At 40.5% G+C, this 21,040-nt stretch overlaps 2 protein-coding genes across 2 annotated transcripts in view; one reads left to right on the top strand and one right to left on the bottom strand.

Moving 5' to 3' along the window:
- enpp4 (ectonucleotide pyrophosphatase/phosphodiesterase 4) overlaps nt 1-21,040 on the bottom strand; it is a 681,324-nt gene that overhangs the window by 597,876 nt on the left and 62,408 nt on the right. The gene's annotated exons all lie outside the window — the stretch shown is intronic.
- The window catches only part of LOC133657690 (XK-related protein 6-like), a 37,229-nt gene that overhangs the window by 6,521 nt on the left and 9,668 nt on the right, over nt 1-21,040 (top strand). Inside the window, exon 2 of the mRNA XM_062059309.1 lies at nt 16,361-16,557. Coding sequence (XP_061915293.1) covers nt 16,361-16,557 — 197 coding nt within the window. The remainder of the gene's footprint in view (nt 1-16,360; nt 16,558-21,040) is intronic.

The following is a 21,040-nucleotide window of genomic DNA, read 5'->3' as shown; positions in this document are numbered from 1 at the left end:
ATTTCTGCTGGTTTGTGCTGCAAAAGTATTTTGTGTAACTATTACAGTTTTTGTTATTCACGTTTTATGGTTTTTATGATGTTATCATTCATAACTAGCCCACTAACTATGTCAAAATCAACTCAGACTTGTCCCAATTGTTTGTGCTAAGTTTGTGCCAACTATTATGTTTATTATGTTATTAACATGCTATTATTCATAACAAACTATTGTCCCATTTGTTTGTGGTACATTTGTGCTGTATTTTCTTTGACTAACTATTATAGTCTTTATGTTAACATTTTATGATTCATAACCAGCACCACCACCTTGTCAACATCCCCCTAAACTTGGCCTATTTATGTGTGTTATATTTCTGCTGGTTTGTGCTGCAAAAGACTTTTGTCTAACTATTACAGTTGTTATGTTATCCACGTTTTATGGTGTTTATTATATTATTATGTCTAACTATTACAGTTTTTGTTATTCACGTTTTATGGTTTTTATGATGTTATCATTCATAACTAGCCCACTAACCATGTCAAAATCAACTCAGACTTGTCCCAATTGTTTGTGCTAAGTTTGTGCCAACTATTATGTTTTTTATGTTATTAACATGCTATTATTCATAACCAACTATTGTCCCATTCGTTTGTGGTACATTTGTGCTGTATTTTCTTTGACTAACTATTACAGTTTTTATATTATTAACATTTTATGATTCATAACCAGCCCCCCCATTACCACCACCTTGTCAAAATCCCCCTAAACGTGTCCTATTTGTTTGTGTTATATTTCTGCTGGTTTGTGCTGCAAAAGTCTTTTGTCTAACTATTATAGTTGTTGTGTAATTCACGTTTCATGGTTTTTATGACGTTATTATTCATAACTTGCCCACTAACAATGTCAAAATCGACCCAAATTTGTCCCAATTGTTTGTGATAACTATTATGTTTTTAATGTTATTAACATGCTATCATTCATAACCAACCATTGTCCCACTCGTTTGTGGTACATTTGTGCTGCAATATTTGTATACTTTTATAGTTTTTATGTTAACATTTAATGATTCATAACCATAACATTGTCAAAATCCCCCTAAACTTGGCCTATTAGTTTGTGTTATATTTTGTGCTGCAAAAGTATTTTAACTAGTCTAAAAACTCTTAATGTTTTTATGTAATTCACGTTTTATGGTTTTTATGACGTTAATATTCATAACTAGCCCCGTAATCTTGTCAAAATCGACCCAAAACTTGTCCCAATCGTTTGTGCTAACTATTATGTTTTTTTATGTTATTAACATGTTAGGGGGCAGCACGGTAGAACAGGGGTTAGTGCATGTGCCTCACAATACGAAGGTCCTGTGTAGTCCTGGGTTCAATCCCGGACTCGGGCTCTTTTTGTGTGGAGTTTGCATGTTCTCCCTGTGACTGCGTGGGTTCCCTCCGGGTACTTCGGCTTCCTCCCACCTCCACAGACATGCATCTGGGGATAGGTTGATTGGCAACACTAAATTGGCCCTAGTGTGTGAATGTGAGTGTGAATGTTGTCTGTCTATCTGTGTTGGCCCTGCGATGAGGTGGCGACTTGTCCAGGGTGCACCCCGCCTTCCGCCCGATTGTAGCTGAGATAGGCTCCAGCACCCCCCGCGACAAGCGGTAGAAAATGGATGGATGGCTGGATGGATAACATGTTATGATTCATAACCATCCCCATAACATACACACTATAATAGTTAGATGAGAAGTGTTTGTACAACTGGGAGAAGATTGGGGAGGTTTTAGCAAGGTGTGGGAGGGGCTGGTTATAAATCAGCTTTTGACAGGTTGGGGGCGGCGGCTGGTTATGAATCACAAAACGGTAGTAACATAAAAACTATAATAATTAGACAAAAAACATTTTGAATCACAAACGATATGGGACTAGTTTGGGGAGATTTTGACGAGTCAGAAAATGTATTTTAGAATAACTTAAAATCCGTAACGGCACGCATTTCACACCGCTCTCCCAATGGGTGCGTGAAAAAAATATATGTGTCTCATTCCCTTTTGCCTTATTCTTTGCTCTCTGAGAAAACTCCTTCAGTTGTAGGGTTAAATCAACCAGCCTCCAATGCACACACACACACACAAGCACACACACACACACACACACACACACACACACACACACACACACACACACACACACACACGTCCTTCGCAATGGACCCTCCTACCTGGGGAAAGTGTAAGGGACATAGGGGGAGGGGGAACTGATTGAGATGGATTGCGAAGATGGAGAGGATGGAGGAGCACTGGGAAGAGAGAGCAGAGGCACAAGAAGTGGGTGCAGGAGAGAGGATGGAGGTGATGATGGGATGTAGGTTGAAGGACATGGGAAGGGAGGGGAAGATGTGGGAAAAGGTTGCTTGCACACAACACCAGAAAAAAAAAAAGGGTGGTGGGGGGTGGAAGAAAAAAGAGTGATGGGGGAGGGTTGGTGTATATAGGATCCACTCTGTATTGTTTGCAATTATCCAGCGCAAGCAGCTGTCAGGGTCACATGATCATACCTTTAGGACTATGTTTACACTGCAGGCCATAGATGCCCAAATGTGTGATTTTTAATAAAAAACAAATTTAATCAGATTTTTTTTTTTTTGCTGACTGTTTACACTACAAGTAAAATGTGATCTTTAACAGACTCTAGTGTGAATGCGCACAGGCCCCAATGTGGCTCCAATGTGGCGCCAATGTGGCTCCAATGCGGCCTCGACGTCACTTGCATGCGCAGGTCGATAAAGTGAAAACAAAGGAAGTTCACCGAATTCCGTAAATGAACAAGGGAGTCGCTACTACTACAAAATAAAGTAAAAGTCACCTTAATAATGAGTGTTTTGTTTTTTTTACGTGAAATTAAATGAAAGTAATATAATTAGAGATGTCCGATAATGGCTTTTTTGCCGATATCCGATATTCCGATATTGTCCAACTCTTAATTAGTGATTCCGATATCAACCGATACCGATATATACAGTCGTGGACCGGTACCGGTCCGCGGACCGATTGGTACCGGGCCGCACAAGAAATTGAATTAAAAAAAAAAATAAATAAATAAAAATTTTAATTTGTTTTATTAAATCAACATAAAAAACACAATATATACATTATATATCAATATAGATCAATACAGTCTGCAGGGATACAGTCTGTAAGCACACATAATTGTATTTCTTTATGAAAATTAAAAAAAAAAAAAAAAAAATCCCCCCCCCTCCCCCCAACCCCCGGTCACTGGTACAAATTTTCAAGCGTTGACAGCTACAAAAAGGTTGGGGACCACTGCTTTACAATTATAAAAGCTTTTTACAAAAATCTACTACTCTGCTTGCATGTCAGCAGACTGGGGTAGATCCTGCTGAAATCCTATGTATTGAATGAATAGAGAATCATTTTGAATCGGAAAAATATCGTTTTTGAATCGAGAATCGCGTTGAATCGTAAAAATTGATTTATAATCGATTCGTGACCCCAAGAATCGATATTGAATCGAATCGTGGGACACCCAAAGTTTCGCAGCCCAAATAGGCATGCTAGTTTTTTCTGCTAATTTCGCAGGTATACACCTCAGTGTCATATATTTTGGTATTTTACTAATGCTAACTGTAAGCATGCTATTGTTAACATGTTAGCATAGTACTGTTAGCTTTTTTAGCTACGTTTGCTAATTTTTTGTTACTTGATGCTAACAGTTAGCATTGCAGTCCGGCTTTGGCTCGTCAGCATTCACAAGAAAATGTTCTGTTCTTTGGAAAAACAACTCTATATATGTACATTGTGCTGGTTTTGATGGTGAGCAATTCCAAAACGGCCCCCACAAAAGTGTGTGCACTCCTGCTTTAAACCTAAATATTACTGGCTTTACAACCATTTCTAATCAAAATGCTGTTTTTTTGTTTTGTTTATTATAGTTATGGAGTCAAGGTCAAAGCATATTGTGATCCAAACTTCCTCACTCCCTGCTGTTGGAAGAGCTTGCATTAGGGCGTGTGTGTGTGTGCTGTATTATTCATGCTATGTGGCTGGAATTGCTACTTTCTAAAACGCACATGACTCTAATGGCAACACGCAGCACCAGGCATTCTGTAAAAGCATGCGCTGATGCCTGTGCACACGCGGAATATCATTAACTATGTGCACACGCACACACACACACACACATACACACACACACACACTTATTCAGTGCCTAGGGGGCTTTTTAATTGAAATCTTTGCCTACATTCAACCCCACATGAGCTGCTGCGGTGTATCAACAACAACAACAACAAAAACGGAGCATCTTTCATTTGCTTGCTTGTTTGTTCACAAGATCAGAAGGAGAGTTTGAGTTTGAGTTTGAGTTTGAGTTTATTTCGAACATGCAAGCATACAACATGATACATCACAATTTCCAGTTTCTCTTTTCAACATGTTCGAAAAGGAGTAGGAAGAAGCAGAGCTTATTTAATCCTACCCCTTTTCTTTTACATAACAGTTGCTAAACTTTTTTGTTCACTTCCTGTTCTCAATTTATTCACAATGTACTCCATAAGTAATCACAATGAAAATAAATAAATAAATAATAATTGGCGAAGTAAGTTACATTTCATATGATGAGATAAGTAAGATTATTTTGAGAGTGAAAGAATGGATGAATTAAATAAATTCAGAATGTTTATCATGGTTCTTCTTCTTTGTACTTTGTAAACACTTTAAGTTTGAAGAGTTTCTTGAAGTGTATCATATTAGTACATTGTTTGATTGCTTTGCTTAATCCATTCCATAATTTAATTCCACATACTGATATACTGAAGGTCTTAAGTGTTGTACGTGCGTACAAATGTTTTAAATTACATTTTTCTAAGATTATATTTCTCCTCTTTTTTTGAGAAGAATTGTTGTATATTCTTGGGTAGCAGGTTATAGTTTGCTTTGTGCATAATTTTAGCTGTTTGCAAATTCACTATGTCGTGGAATTTCAGTATCTTTGATTCAATAAATAAAGGATTTGTATGTTCTCTATATCCAACATTATGTATTATTATAACTGATCTTTTTTGTAACACCGTTAATGAATGAAGTGTACTTTTGTAGTTATTTCCCCATATTTCTACACAGTAACTCAGATATGGTAACACTAGTGAGCAGTAGAGAATATGAAGTGATTTTTTGTCTAGAACATGTTTTGCTTTATATATTATTGACGTGTTTCTTGCTACTTTATGTTGTATATTTTTTACGTGAGATTTCCAGTTCAATTTATCATCAATCATTATACCTAGAAATTTGGTTACATTTACTCTTTCAATTTCTTTTCCGTCTATTTGTATTTGTGTTTGACTTTCTCTTCTACTGTTACCAAATAGCATTATTTTAGTTTTACTGAGATTCAACGATAGTCTGTTTTTGTCAAACCATCTTTTTAGTTTGTTAATTTCTTCTGTTATTATTTGTATTAACTCCTGTGTGTTCTCTCCTGAACAAAACGCTGTTGTATCATCCGCAAATAGTACTAACTTTAAATCTTTTGTAACTTTACAAATGTCATTTATATAGAGATTGAATAATTTAGGTCCTAGTATTGATCCCTGAGGTACACTACAGGATATATTTAGCGTTGTAGACGTGTGTTCGCCTAGCTTCATGTATTGTTTCCTGTTCGTTAGATAACTTCTTATCCAGTTTAAGACTAACCCTCTGATGCCATATCGTTCTAGTTTTTTGATTAAAATATTGTGATTAATCGTGTCAAATGCTTTAGTTAGATCCATGAACACTGCTGCTGCACATTTTTTACTATCTATTGCATTGGTAATTTCTTCTGTAATTTCAATTAAAGCCATTGAAGTTGAAACATTAGCTCTGTATCCATATTGGTTCTCTTCGAGTATTCTATTTTTATTTATGAAACTCTCTAATCTGTTATTGAACAGTTTTTCAATGATTTTAGAAAATTGTGGAAGTAAAGAAACAGGTCTATAATTTATAAATTGATGTTTGTCTCCAGTCTTATAAATTGGTGCAACTTTAGCTATTTTCATTTTGTTTGGAAAAGTACCTGTTTGAAATGATATGTTACTAATATACATTAATGGTCCTGAGATCTCTTCTATAACCTTTTTTATCATTTCCATATCAATTCCGTTACAATCAGTTGAAGTCTTAGATTTAAATTTTTTCACGATTGTAACTATTTCCTCCTGTGTCACATTACTGAGGAACATGGAGTTGGGATTTCGCTCTATGGTATCATTATAGTCCTCGATTGAAACTAGGTCTGGAATCCTTTCTTCCAATTTTGGTCCAATATTTACAAAATAATTATTGAAGCTTTCAACTACTTCCTTTATGTTGTCTTTTTTTTATTTCCGTCTAAGAAGTATTAGGGGTAGTCCCTCTTTGTGCCATTTTTGATAATGCTATTAAGGATGCCCCATGTTGCTCTCATGTTATTTTTGTTCCTATCCAATAATTCACTGTAATATTCTTTTCTACATGATCGTATTATGTCTGTTAACTTGTTTTTATACTTTTTGTACTTAATTTCTGCCTCTGTAGTTTTTTGTGCTATAAATTTCCTATATAGTGTATTCTTCTTCTTACAAGCATTTTTTAATCCTTTTGTCATCCATGGTTGATTATTCTTTCTCTGCTTGTTACTGAGTTGTATCCATGGACAATGTTTGTCATAAAGTATTTTGAACTTGTATAAGAAATGTTCATATGCTTCATCAACCTCTTTTTCATTGTACACATTGTCCCAATCTTGCTTTTGTAGCTCAATTTTGAAGGCAATCATCCTCTTCTCTGTGCACAGTCTTCGAAATGTCATTTTGTCTTCCATGTTCTTCTTGTAGTTTCCATCATATATTGTAAAAACTGGCAGATGATCACTAACGTCGGTTATAAGTAGACCACTTGTAGTGTTATTATCAAAATAATTGGTAAAAATATTATCAATAAGCGTGGCACAGTGTGCTGTGATTCTGCTTGGCTTTGTGATTTTAGGATATAGACTGATGCTGTACATTGTATCAATGAAGTCATCAATAGACTTTTGCTTGTTGGGGTTCAATAAGTCAATATTAAAGTCACCACATAAGAACATTATTCTTTGACCATTGTCCATGTAAGTTGCTTTGATCCATTCTTCAAATGTTTCTATATTTGACTTAGGTGATCTATATATACAACTAATGAAAATGTTTTTGCTTTTTTCCTGACATATTTCAATGGTTATACATTCTAAGATATTATCTACAGCAAATGACATGTTTTTTACCACTTTGTAGTTCAGGTTCTTCATCACGTACACAGCTACTCCTCCTCCATTTTTGTTGGTTCTGTTGATGTAGTTAAGTTCATATCCTTCCAGATCAAAATCTATTCCTTTTTTATCATCAATCCATGTTTCTGTGACAGCAATCACTTTTAAGGGTTCGTTGATGTGTTCCAAAAAGTTCTTAATGTTGTTGTAATTTGCATACAAGCTTCTGCTATTAAAATAAATAATTGACAATTTGTTATCACATGTAATGTTGCTATTATATTGATCATCTGTATAATAAAAACAATTATTACTGATGTGGGAGAAAAAATTTGTATCTGGATCTATATCATTTTCCAAATCCTGGTTTTTGTGATCATTGTTGCAGAAATTTTTTAGTTCCGTATTTTCTTGTTCAACAATCTTTGATGTGGTTTCAATAATCTCTATAAGTGTAGGTGGATGCAATCCTGAATGTAGGTCCTCTTGTTTAGTCGTCCCTTGGAACATATTAGTGTCGATGCTGGGTGTTTGTTTTCTGTCAGAGTCCATTATCATCGTTGTTGTGGAAGCTGTTTCAACTTTAAAAATTGTCCAGGTCCTTGATGTCATGGACAACAATAATTCTTGCTTCTGGACCTCCATTCAGCTTGATGTAGATTTTACAGTTGGCACTCCAAGTTCCCTGGATTTTTCCCTCCTTTCTCAAGTTGCGTGCTTTCTTGGCGATTCCAGCATTACGTTTTGCGAGATGCTCATTCATGTACACATTTGTTCCCTTCAGCTTCTTTCCCTGTCTCAGCAGTGCCATTTTAGATTTTCTGTTTACGAGTTTCACAAGCACGACTGGAGTGGCGTTGTTGTTTCTTCCGTTCAATGGGATGCATGTTTCGATGGTATTAATGTCAATTTCAATTTCCTTTGATTGCAGAAAGTTGACCACTTGCTGTTCTGCTGAGACCATATCCATTTCATCAGGTTCACCTTCATTATTCACAGCTTTCGCATAGGATCTTGGTTTAATTCGGTGCCCTGTCACGATGATATCATTCATTCGTTTGTCCTGATCCATTTAATCTATGATATTCCTCAGCATGTTGTTGTCTTCTTGAAGGATCTTCATTTGTTTGCTCATTTCAGTGGCTTCATTATTTTATGGCCTCCTACCGGTTGGACGTGCCCTAAACACCTCCCGAGGGAGGCGTTCGGGTGGTATCCTGACCAGATGCCCGAACCACCTCATCTGGCTCCTCTCGATGTGGAGGAACAGCGGCTTTACTTTGAGCTCCCCCCGCATGGCAGAGCTTCTCACCCTATCTCTAAGGGAGAGCTCTGCCACCCGGCGGAGGAAACTCATTTCGGCCGCCTGTACCCGTGATCTTGTCCTTTCGGTCATGACCCAAAGCTCATGACCATAGGTGAGGATGGGAACGTAGATCGACCGGTAAATTGAGAGCTTTGCCTTCCGGCTCAGCTCCTTCTTCACCACAACGGACCTATACAGCGTCCGCATTACTGAAGACGCCGCACCGATTCGCCTGTCGATCTCACAATCCACTTTTCCCTCACTCGTGAACAAGACTCCTAGATACTTGAACTCCTCCACTTGGGGCAGGGTCTCCTCCCCAACCCGGAGATGGCACTCCACCCTTTTCCGGGCAAGAACCATGGACTCGGACTTGGAGGTGCTGATTCTCATCCCAGTCGCTTCACACTCGGCTGCGAACCGATCCAGTGAGAGCTGAAGATCCTGGCCAGATGAAGCCATCAGGACCACATCATCTGCAAAAAGCAGAGACCTAATCCTGCAGCCACCAAACCGGATCCCCTCAACGCCTTGACTGCGCCTAGAAATTCTGTCCATAAAAGTTATGAACAGAATCGGTGACAAAGGGCAGCCTTGGCGGAGTCCAACCCTCACTGGAAACGTGTCCGACTTACTGCCGGAAATGCGGACCAAGTTCTGACACTGATCGTACAGGGAGCGGACAGCCACAATCAGACAGTCCGATACCCCATACTCTCTGAGCACTCCCCACAGGACCTCCCGAGGGACACGGTCAAATGCCTTCTCCAAGTCCACAAAGCACATGTAGACTGGTTGGGCAAACTCCCATGCACCCTCAAGGACCCTGCCGAGAGTATAAAGCTGGTCCACAGTTCCACGACCAGAACGAAAACCACACTGTTCCTCCTGAATCCGAGGTTCGACTATCCGGCGTAGCCTCCTCTCTAGTACACCCGAATAGACCTTACCGGGAAGGCTGAGGAGTGTGATCCCACGATAGTTGGAACACATCCTCTGGTTCCCCTTCTTAAAGAGAGGAACCACCACCCCGGTCTGCCAATCCAGAGGTACCGCCCCCGATGTCCACGCGATGCTGCAGAGTCTTGTCAACCAAGACAGCCCCACAGCATCCAGAGCCTTAAGGAACTCCGGGCGGATCTCATCCACCCCCGGGGCCTTGCCACCGAGGAGCTTTTTAACTACCTCAGCAACCTCAGCCCCAGAAATAGAAGAGCCCACCACAGATTCCCCAGGCACTGCTTCCTCATAGGAAGACGTGTCGGTGGGATTGAGGAGGTCTTCGAAGTATTCCCTCCACCGATCCACAACATCCGCAGTCGAGGTCAGCAGAACACCATCCGCACCATACACGGTGTTGACAGTGCACTGCTTCCCCTTCCTGAGGCGGCGGATGGTGGTCCAAAATCGCTTCGAAGCCGTCCGGAAGTCGTTTTCCATGGCCTCGCCGAACTCCTCCCATGTCCGAGTTTTTGCCTCCGCGACCGCTGAAGCCGCACACCTCTTGGCCTGTCGGTACCTGTCCGCTGCCTCAGGAGTCCCATGAGCCAAAAGAACCCGATAGGACTCCTTCAGCTTGACGGCATCCCTCACCGCCGGTGTCCACCAACGGGTTCTAGAATTACCGCCACGACAGGCACCAACTACCTTGCGGCCACAGCTCCAATCAGCCGCCTCGACAATAGAGGTGCGGAACATGGTCCACTCGGACTCAATGTCCAGCACCTCCCTCGTGACATGTTCAAAGTTCTTCCGGAGGTGGGAATTGAAACTCTCTCTGACAGGAGACTCTGCCAGACGTTCCCAGCAGACCCTCACAATGCGTTTGGGCCTGCCAGGTCTGTCCGGCATCCTCCCCCACCATCGCAGCCAACTCACCACCAGGTGGTGATCGGTAGAAAGCTACGCCCCTCTCTTCACCCGAGTGTCCAAAACATGAGGCCGCAAATCCGATGACACAACTACAAAGTCGATCATGGAACTGCGGCCTAGGGTGTCCTGGTGCCAAGTGCACATATGGACACCCTTATGCTTGAACATGGTGTTCGTTATGGACAATCTGTGACGAGCACAAAAGTCCAATAACAAAACACCACTCGGGTTCAGATCCGGGCGGCCATTCTTCCCAATCACACCTCTCCAGGTTTCACTGTCGTTGCCAACATGAGCGTTGAAGTCACCCAGTAGGACAAGGGAATCACCCGGGGGAGCACTCTCCAGTACTCCCTCGAGTGTATCCAAAAAGAGTGGGTACTCTGAACTGCCGTTTGGTGCGTAAGCACAAACAACAGTCAGGACCCGTCCCCCCACCCAAAGGCGGAGAGAGGCTACCCTCTCGTCCACCGGGTTGAACTCCAACGTGCAGGCTCTGAGCCGGGGGGCAACAAGAATTGCTACCCCAGCTCGTCGCCTCTCACTGCGTGCAACGCCAGTGTGGAAGAGAGTCCAGCCCCTCTCGAGAGAACTGGTTCCAGAGCCCTTGCTGTGCGTCGAGGTGAGTCCGACTATATCCAGCCGGAACTTCTCTACCTCGCGCACAAGCTCAGGCTCCTTCCCCCCCAGCGAGGTGACGTTCCACGTCCCAAGAGCTAGCTTATGTAGCCGAGGATCGGACCGCCAAGTGCCCTGCCTTCGGCCGCCGCCCAGCTCACAATGCACCCGACCTCTATGGCCCCTCCCATGAGTGGTGAGCCCATTGGAGACACCTGAGCCATTATAAATTAATCAAATCTTTAATGGACAGGTGAAAGTAAACAATGTGATAAAGAACATTTTACATCAATCAATGTAGGGATCTAGATATCTGGTCAGGACACTCCTCACTCTTTTGTTTTTGGTGACTTTATATACTCTGGACCTAGATGTTGAGTCCACGACATACATGGCGGACAATAACTGGTACAGTCTGCTTTGCCAGTCCAAATGCATTCAATGTTTTCCGTAGTCTTCCCTCGTCGGCTAGGTAATACAAAGCACACGCTACCTTTTTTTTATCACATCCTCGTTGTCCCTCCTTCGACAAATGGACAAAGTTTTTCAGTAAGTAGAATCACAACTGACCTGGACATTGGAAACTTCTCTTGCTATCTGAGAAGTGTTGTATCCCAAATAGCTGCAATCGCTTTCTCTTAAGGCAGGGGTGTCAAACTCATTTCGCATCGTGGGCCACATACGGCCTAGGGAGATGTCAAGTGGGCCGGACCATTAAAATTATACCATACTCTGCTATAAATAACCAAAATATCATGTCTTTCCTTTGTTTTGGTGTAAAGAAGCACAAGAACATTAGGAAAATATTGAAATTTAATGAACTATCCTTTTACAAAACATTTCATGAAACACCTCATATTTCCTTAGACAAATGTGCAATTTACTTTTATCATTCACAAATATGCATTGCAACTGATCCTACTGATTGTACAAAGGCACAAAACTTTAATTGGTACTGAAAAATATAGTAATGCACTTTAAGATTAAATGAGACTTTTAAAGAAAGGAATTTTTAAACCACTTACACTTACGCATATAAAATCTAATTGTAATCCCTGCGTACACCTTACAAACTAAGGAGAGTGATTTTAAATGTGTAATGAAGAAAGTGTTCGCCTGTCCTGTAAATCTGTAAACTTCATACATGAAACATACATACACATACAATTTATACTGAAAATTTATGGAGTTGTATGAACAGTAGAATTCCATCACACAACTTTTGTTTTGAAGCTGCTGACTAACATTAAAGTGCACATTTTTTAAATCACCACAGTAAGGATTCATCTTCACAGAGCTGTATTCTTTCAATGCAAACAGTATCTAAGGCAGCATTTTAAAGGTGTTAGTCTAGTCTGGAGTTGTATTTGTTCCTGAAACTTGGCATCTTTTGGCCTGTACAAGTGCATCAACACCAGGTGTCATGTCCTGACTAGCTGTCACTTTCAGAATGTCATTTAAGTGCTTGTTTGTGAGCCTTGAACGCATTTTTGTTTTATTGATATTCATCACTGAGAAAATGTGTTCACAAAGGTAGGTTGTCCCAAACATGCACAAAATTTTAGCAGCCAGGGCTGTTAATTTGGGGTACCCTGGTAGTAGATACTGATAAAATCTGTCCAGACCTACAGAGGCAAATTTGCCCTTCAAATCTGCATCACACTGCAAATCAATTATCTCCAGCTGAATTTCGATCGGCAGATCAGAAGCTTTAACTGTGAAAGGTGAGCGAAAAACTGAAAATTCTGTCTCAAGTTCACAAAATACCTGAAAACGTTTCTCAAACTCCCGCAGTAGTCCTGCAATTTTGTCTTTGTACCGTTTCATGTCCGCATTAGGTAGCTGGCTTTTACCGCTGCTTCACTGACTTCTCGGCTCTGGATGAAAGTTGACTGCTGTTTCCTCAGACCCGCCAGCAATTCGTTAATCTTATCTCTTCTCAGTTGTCCTTGCAAGCCGTCATATTTTTCGCTGTGATAAGTCTCGTAGTGGCGTCGAATATTATATTCCTTCAATACCGAAACTTGTTGCAAACACACCAAGCACAAAGGTTTTCCGTGCATCTCTGTAAATAAATAGGACGTGGTCCATTTTTCTTTGAAAATTCTACACTCCTTATCTACTTTTCTCCGTTTGGATAACGACATTTTGGCTAATGAGGGTGTAGCGGAGAGGTAGAGACCAAGGTATTAACAACGTCGCAACAAGCAGCAGATGGCGCATTGATACCGTCTGCTGTTTTCAGTCTGTCTCAGTGATGCGGCTTGTCTTCTACTCTGATGGAAAGAGTGCGCCCCTTAGCGGATAATCCATGAATTGCAGCGAATTTAAAATATTAATTCCATGTCTTTTATGCATTTTTTCCACTTTCAAATTATCCTGCGGGCCTGATCGAACCTCCTTGGGGGCCGGTTCCGGCCCGCGGGCCGTATGTTTGACACCCCTGTCTTAAGGTATTCATGTGTGATTTCCACAAGCGTCTGTACATGTAGAGGAAGGGAAAACACGGGCATGTCTGGATGACTCGCCTCCATCTTTCTAGTGTTTACCTCCGAGTGGAAACAGGTTGTTATGAAGCTGGCTGTGGCGCGTTCATTCCGACGTCACTTCCTGTGTGGGGCGCGGTCTTTCTCGCGTCACTTCCTCTCCGAACTCACTTTGTAAATGATCGATGAGTCCATACAAAGCTAAGAGCCGGATATTCAAGAAATACACTGCGCACTTACCCTTGTAAAAAATTATCCAAGGAGGGGCACCTTAAACGATGATTTAGTGTAGCTGACACGATGGTTAGGCTAAATAATTATTCCTTTAAGGAGTTATCCGGCTTAATGTAAACAGGGCCTAAGACAGATTCCTTTGAATTACAGGCTAAGGTGTTTTTTTTCCCTCAGCCGTCACCGGCATTTGAGTGACAGCCACGTTCGCCAATCAGAATGGTTGAGCGTCACGTTTGTTTGTCTCTCGCTTCAAACAGGAAAAAAGATGTCTCACTTTGTGCAACGCCTTTGTTCAACAGTGGAATTCAAATCAAATCAAATCAAATCAACTTTATTTATAAAGCACATTTAAAATTTACCACAGGGGTAGCCAAAGTGCTGTACAATGGGCAGGTTAAAAGATAATACGAGAACCGAGCAAACACAACACAACACAAACAGAACACGATAAAAAATAAATAAATAAAACATAAAAACATAAAAACAGGTTCACAGCAGGTGTATTATGGGGCGCCATTGCAGGATGGATATCACTCAGTGTTAAAAGCCATGGAATAAAAGTATGTTTTTAAGAGAGATTTAAAAACAGGAAGAGAGGAGGCTTGTCTAACACTAAGAGGTAGATCGTTCCAGAGCTTGGGAGCAGCAGCGGCGAAAGCTCTGTCACCTCTAAGCTTCAGCCTTGTGTCTGGGACCGTCAGTAGCAGCTGATCGGCTGATCTTAGGGATCGGGTGGGGCAGTAAGGCTGAAGGAGGTCGGAGAGATATTTTGGCGCGAGGTTGTTTAGACATTTAAAAACAAATAAAAGGAGTTTAAAATCGATTCGGTAACGCACAGGGAGCCAGTGAAGGGACGCTAATATAGGGGTGATGTGCTCACGTCTGCGGGTCTCTGTTAGCAGACGAGCAGCAGAGTTCTGCACGAGCTGCAGGAGGGCGAGGGAGGCCTGGCTAATGCCTACATACAGGGCATTGCCGTAGTCAAGACGAGTCGAGATAAAGGAGTGGATTAATTTCTCGAGATCATGTCCTGATAGAAGCGGTTTCACTTTCGCTATTTGGCGTAATTGATAAAAGCTTTTTTGAACGACGCTGCTGATTTGTTTTTCGAATTTAAAATTTGAGTCGAACTTTACCCCCAGGTTTGTGACACAGTCACTGAGATACGGGGTCAGAGTGCCGAGGTCAACGTTGGGGGAGGGAGAGCGACTTGGACCGAACAACATAACTTCTGTTTTGTCTTCATTTAGACTCAGGAAGTTAGCTGAAAGCCAGGCTTTGATGTCGTGCAGGCAGTCAATAAGATGTTGAACGTTGAATTAACTGAACAGAGTGACCCCTCTTTTCAGTCATTAACAATCTTTGGCGGACGCCGCCAACACACACTCACAGAACAGAGAGCCTCGCGACTCGCCAGTAAGAAGTTCCGTAAACTAACACAAATTAGTCGTAAAAACATCAGATTACGAAGCCAAATGTTCCGTTTTGGGAATATTCCAGCCTCAATCGGATGGGCAATATGAGCCCATAATCACAGACGAATAAGCGATAATGCTTATGTGATGGCGATAAACAAAAAGACAACGTCAGACCTAATTTTTCCAACTGTGAAAAAAAATACACTTTAAGATATTCAATATCTATGTAGGTTACATTTTTTCTTTCAGAAATGAGCCCATTTTATATTTTATTTTTTATTTATTGAGGATGAGTTATTTACCTTCCAATTACAGTACAACGGTAAACATATCTACAGTAATGATAAATACAAGTGTATATCCTTTTAAATAGTTACTTGCGTTACTATTATATATTATCATTACATTACATTATAAACACTGCATAGTTTTTATCGAATATTTCTCCAGTTTAAGGTCATGATGTAGACCAGGGGCGTTAAACTCATTTTAGATCTACTCCCAAGTGGGCCGGACTGGTAAAATCACGGCACGATAACTTAAAAATAAAGACAACTTCAGATTGTTTTCTTTGTTTAAAAATAGAACAAGCACATTCTGAAAATTTACAAATCGTAATGTTGTTGGGGTTTTTTTTACACTTACATGTTGCGGTTAATAGTATTCTATCTTTATTTGTCGTAATTTATACTTTCTGAACAAATTATGTGATAATGTTCATCAGTCAACTCATTGGTGTTAATTTTCAATCTATCAAGAAAATTATATCAAAATCAAATTGTAGGATGTTATTTATATTTATCCAAGGTGAGTGGAGTGTTGATGGTTGAGAAATGTGGGAATGGTGCTAGTTCGAGGAAAGCCCCATTCAATTTCAATGAGAAAAATGTCCCGGAAACCTGGGAATTCTGGGTAATCTGGGGTGTATATTTTTTTTAATTTCTGATCGGATGAAAACTGGGCTGTGGCCTTCGTCAAACCTTTGCAGCGGAATGACAAAGAATAGATTATTTTTTTTGTGTAGAATTGCATGTGCCTAAGCATTCACACAATAATAAACATGTTGAATTCCAACTGAATTAAAACATTGTTTTATCTTTTCGAAGTGCAAGTATAATCTCATGAACGATGTGTATTCCTTGTGACCCGTGCAGGTACATCAGAACACTGTACCTGGGCATCATGTCACGTCGCCAAAAGGAGCACCAGCGCCGCTGGTACTGGGCCATGATGTTCGAGTATGCCGACGTCAACATGCTCCGGCTGCTGGAGACCTTCCTGGAGTCGGCACCTCAGCTGGTCCTGCAGCTGTGCATCATGATCCAGGAGAACCGCGCCGAGACGCTGCAGTGTAGGTGGACCGCCCGGCGTGTCTGCGCGGGTGCACACAAAACAGCAGTTTTTCTCATGCTGATTAGCAGTTTGGGCGCTTTGTACTCGCTCATTTGGCCGACGATGCAGCTGCTTGTTGGATTTGAAGTGTGTGTCGTGTTCAGGGGAGCACAGATACGGCGGATGTGCTTGCTTTCTGCACGCTCTTTCTAAATCAGGGGTCGGCAACCCGCGGCTCCGGAGCCGCATGCGGCTCCTTGACCACTCTGATGCGGCTCAGCTACATACATGCCGACCCCCCCGATTTTCCCAGGAGATTTATGGATCTCAGTGTCTTTCATAGATTACTCCCAGGGAAAAAAATAATCCTATTTACACTCTAATTACTAAATAAAGGGCGTGCCCTAATTGCACTGCAGTAATTGTCCTCTATAACATTTACTTACAGCGTGCCAGTCCAGCCACATGTTGCATGTTGTTATTACTTGCACACACAGGAGACAGCAAAGCATACTTACTCATCAGCCACACAGTTTACACTGACGGTAGCCGTATCAAACAACTTTAACATTGTTACGTTACAAATATGCGCCACAATGTGAACCCACACCAAAAAAGAATGAAAAACACATTTCTGGAGAACATCCCACTGTAACACAACATAAACACAACACAACCATTACCCAGAATCCCATGCAGCCCTAACTCTTCCGGTCTACATTATACACCCCCGCTACCACCAAATCCCCCCACACATCAACCCCCCACCCCCTCTCCGTGCGTTGGTTGAGCGGAAGAGTTAGGGCTGCATGGGATTCTGGGTATTGGTACCGTCAGTGTAAGATGTGTGGCTGCTGAGTTAGTACGCCTTGCTGTCACTTACGTGAGCAAGCTGAAATTGCATTCTACGTGTGGTCGAGCAGGTACACTGTTAGGGCAGGCTGCAGAGGGCGCCAAATGCAGTGTCATCACGCTCTGATTTTCGGGAGTCTCCCGGGAAAAATGAGAAGGTTGGCAAGTATGACGCTATCAAGCGCCATTCATTCAAAACTCGCGGTCTGCACTAACATCAAATTTCCACATTAAAGTGCGTGCCGGTGCGTGTGTCGGAGACCCCTGGTTAACATAGCACAAAGCATTTAAGCTTTGTATGCAGTGTTTTTCATTTAAAAAAATTTTTGTGGCTCCCATTACTTTCTTTAATTTGTGAAACTTGCCAAAATGGCTCTTTGAGTGGTAAAGGTTGCCGACCCCTGTTCTAAATCATTCAAAATGTAGCGCCTGTGTGCTACTTGCTTTATGTAAATACATGACTAGTATTGGGGGTGGATGCATACAGTAATAGCTGTATGCTCTGTTTTTGTTGTTATTGTTTTCTTGATCTGTTGGGCCACTCACGCATATCATATTGTTGATATAGATGCCCATATCTGCTGTGCAGATGCCCTTACTTCCTGCTTCCCTATTTGTATTTGACTTTATTAGATGCATTTATTTACTGTTTGGTGCGGAAGTAAAAAAAAAAAAAAAAAAAAGAACACAGAGGGGGAAAATGCGGGGATAAGACAGAGGGAGAAAACAACAACAATAACAGAACTACATCAGCAAATACGACATATACAAATATGATAACAAAAATTAGAAAGAAGAAATTGTGAAGTAGATAGTACCAATACATTAATGACGTTGAACATTATTGCACTACAAATGGAACATTAAAAATACTGAGAGAAATAACAAAATTGATTTGAATTACCTGTATTATCAACATTACAACCACTTCATATGCAACCATATATAAATGTATAGAATTCCTGAATAAGAGGGGGAAAGAGAAAATGATGCAGACTATTTTAACCTTTTACATTGTTATGGTGAAGCATAGGTGTACAGTGTCATGTCTTGGTGATCATGTTTAGTTTGGCTATGTTCTGTTTAGTTTTTGGATTTTGTCAGTTCCTGTTTTTTCACTCCCTGTTTTGTTTCCATGACAACCCATTAGTTTTCACCTGTCCTCATGTCACGCACCTGTTTCATTTGGACTCACGCACCTGTTGTTAATCACGTCACCACTATTTAAGCCTGTAGTTGCCAGGCAGTCAGCCTGGCGACATCACATTCACTCTCTACACACCCTTGTTATTTATGCTGATGATCCATGCTGCTCTTTTCCATGCTCGTTACTTGTCACAGTAAGTGTTTTCGTTTTTTTCATGTTCATAGTTTTTGCCTTTGTGATAGTCTTTTGTTTTCATTAGCCAAGTTTGTACTTCCGCCCTTGTGCGCGCTTTTCGTTTGTTCCTTTTGTTAGTGTTTAAATAAATATGTCCTTACCTTCACGCCTTGCCCGCTCCAACTTTCCTTTGCATTCCGGGAAAACAAACCATCCCATAGTCCACGCATTGACATACAGTGTGTGTCTAAATGTATACACACATTTAATTTTTATAACCAAGTTTTATATTTTTATCAATTAAAAACACACAATATACTTTCTTTGGCTGAAAAAAAAAACAATCTTCTGGGTTCTTATGTGCCATATTATTGTTATTTGAGTCTATAAATATGTTTATCTTCTTCCGTTTTAATTTGTAAAGCAGGGGTGTCAAACTTGTTTTCATTAAGGTATGGCTGCCCTCACAGGGCCAATTTTAACAGTGAATAACATGAATATAAATGTTTAAAGCAAAATGAGGATATTACTACACAATTGCCTATGCATTTGATTTTTGGATTTTTTTTATATGTACACTGTAAAAATCTGTAGATTTTGCTCAGTCGCCAGAATTTTACCCTAAAATGTATTGTGTTTGTTACACATGTTACTGTAAATGGAAAAAAGTACTACTGTTTTTTTGTGGTAAAATTCAACAAATGAACTGCCGGTTTTTGTTTTTGTTTTTTACTGTAAAATCTACAATTTTTCTTTTTATTGAATACTATGGTAAATGGAAAAACTGTACCACAGTTTTTTTATGGAAAAAAAAAGGAGTTGCAAGGAATTGTACCATGAAACAGTGGTACTGTTTTTCTACTTACAGTAATGTACAGTACTGTGAAAACTTTATTGTAAAATGTAGTCATTTTTAGAGCGTACAATTTGATGGATAACTTGCTTTGAAACCATAAGTCAAGCAAATGTTTAGGTTTTTTTCCTCACAAATTTTTTTTTTGTAATGTATGACAGTATAATATTTGTTGCATTATTAGAAAATATTACAACTTAAAAGATATGCAGTTGCATGCAGTACGTCAAAATGGAAATACATTTAGCAAGAAAGGTTTTGTAGTAGTAATGGGCTGTGTTTTTGCAAGTTTATATTGTTGTATGACGTTTGCAATGGAGAAAGACGTACATTTGTTTTGTATTCGTGTCATCATCTAAGCTAGCTAGCGATTAGCACGCTCGCTGCTTCTCCAGGAAATAAGACGTACCAGCGTGAGTTTACCAAAGTGAGGTAAATAAAGTGGCTGTTTGAACCTTTACGCCCATGCCTACAGGGCGCTAACTTTCCAAAGTGTTGTTAGCATTATCTACTGCTCTCTTCCAGCCTTGGACATGTAAACTACGCCAGCGAATGATAGCGATTTGGCAAAGTTTGGCTACTAACATTAACTATCATTAAATGTATATTCTCTATGGAAAGAGTGTTTTACATTTTTCCAATGGGTGTCATTTTAAAACATTTTATGGCGTTTGGACGTTTTTCATAATATCCACAAAGTTCAGTGAGCAGGTTGTGTGTTGTGTTGTGACCTTTATGTGAGTAGCATTTTTTTTTTTGCACCATGACTAGCGAAGGTTGTTTGCATTGTGTCACATAACTAAATGCAGTGCTATAATTGCAAAGTACTTTCAAGGGTCATTGATCTGATTTACTCACATTGTCCACAAGATGACAGCAAATCAGGAAGCATTCGGAAACCGCCTGATATTTAAGATTAATTTGAAAGCACTCCGCTGTGCGATGATTTATTGAACGCATTACGTGTCGCGTGCCAAATTGAAGAAGCTGAGAGGCTGCACTTGGACCGCGGACCGTAGTTTGGACACCTCAAAAAAAAACATGATTCAAACAAACTGTGTCAGGTCAACCAAACTATTCAACTCTTAAAAAACTGTTCCATCTTTAAGGCTACGTTCACACTGCAGGGTAGGATGTCCAATTCAGATTTTTTTTGTCAAATCCGATCTTTTTATGTAATAGTTCACTTTACATAAAAAATGCAATGTCTAATGTGAACGCAATCTGAGCCGTAAGCAGACAAGACATCATGCCGTCCTACGTAGGCCTCAGTCCTGGCACATTTGTCACAATTTCAAGGATTTTGTGCAATCAAAGTCAACGTTTTCTGAATGCAATCACTGCACGTAGAAGATTGGGAAGGAAGAGGGCAAGCATTTTGGCTCTCACAGTTTGTGGGGCATTTCTACGTCTGCTCCGAAGAGCGTCAGAGGCAGGAGTGGTGGAACATTGTTGGAGTTCCTAAAACATTATTTT

The sequence above is a fragment of the Entelurus aequoreus genome, linkage group LG01, assembly GCF_033978785.1.
Source record: "Entelurus aequoreus isolate RoL-2023_Sb linkage group LG01, RoL_Eaeq_v1.1, whole genome shotgun sequence".
NCBI lineage: Eukaryota > Metazoa > Chordata > Actinopteri > Syngnathiformes > Syngnathidae > Entelurus > Entelurus aequoreus.
The sequence above is the reverse complement of the archived record's forward strand: the minus strand, read 5'-3'. Positions and strand labels throughout refer to the sequence as shown.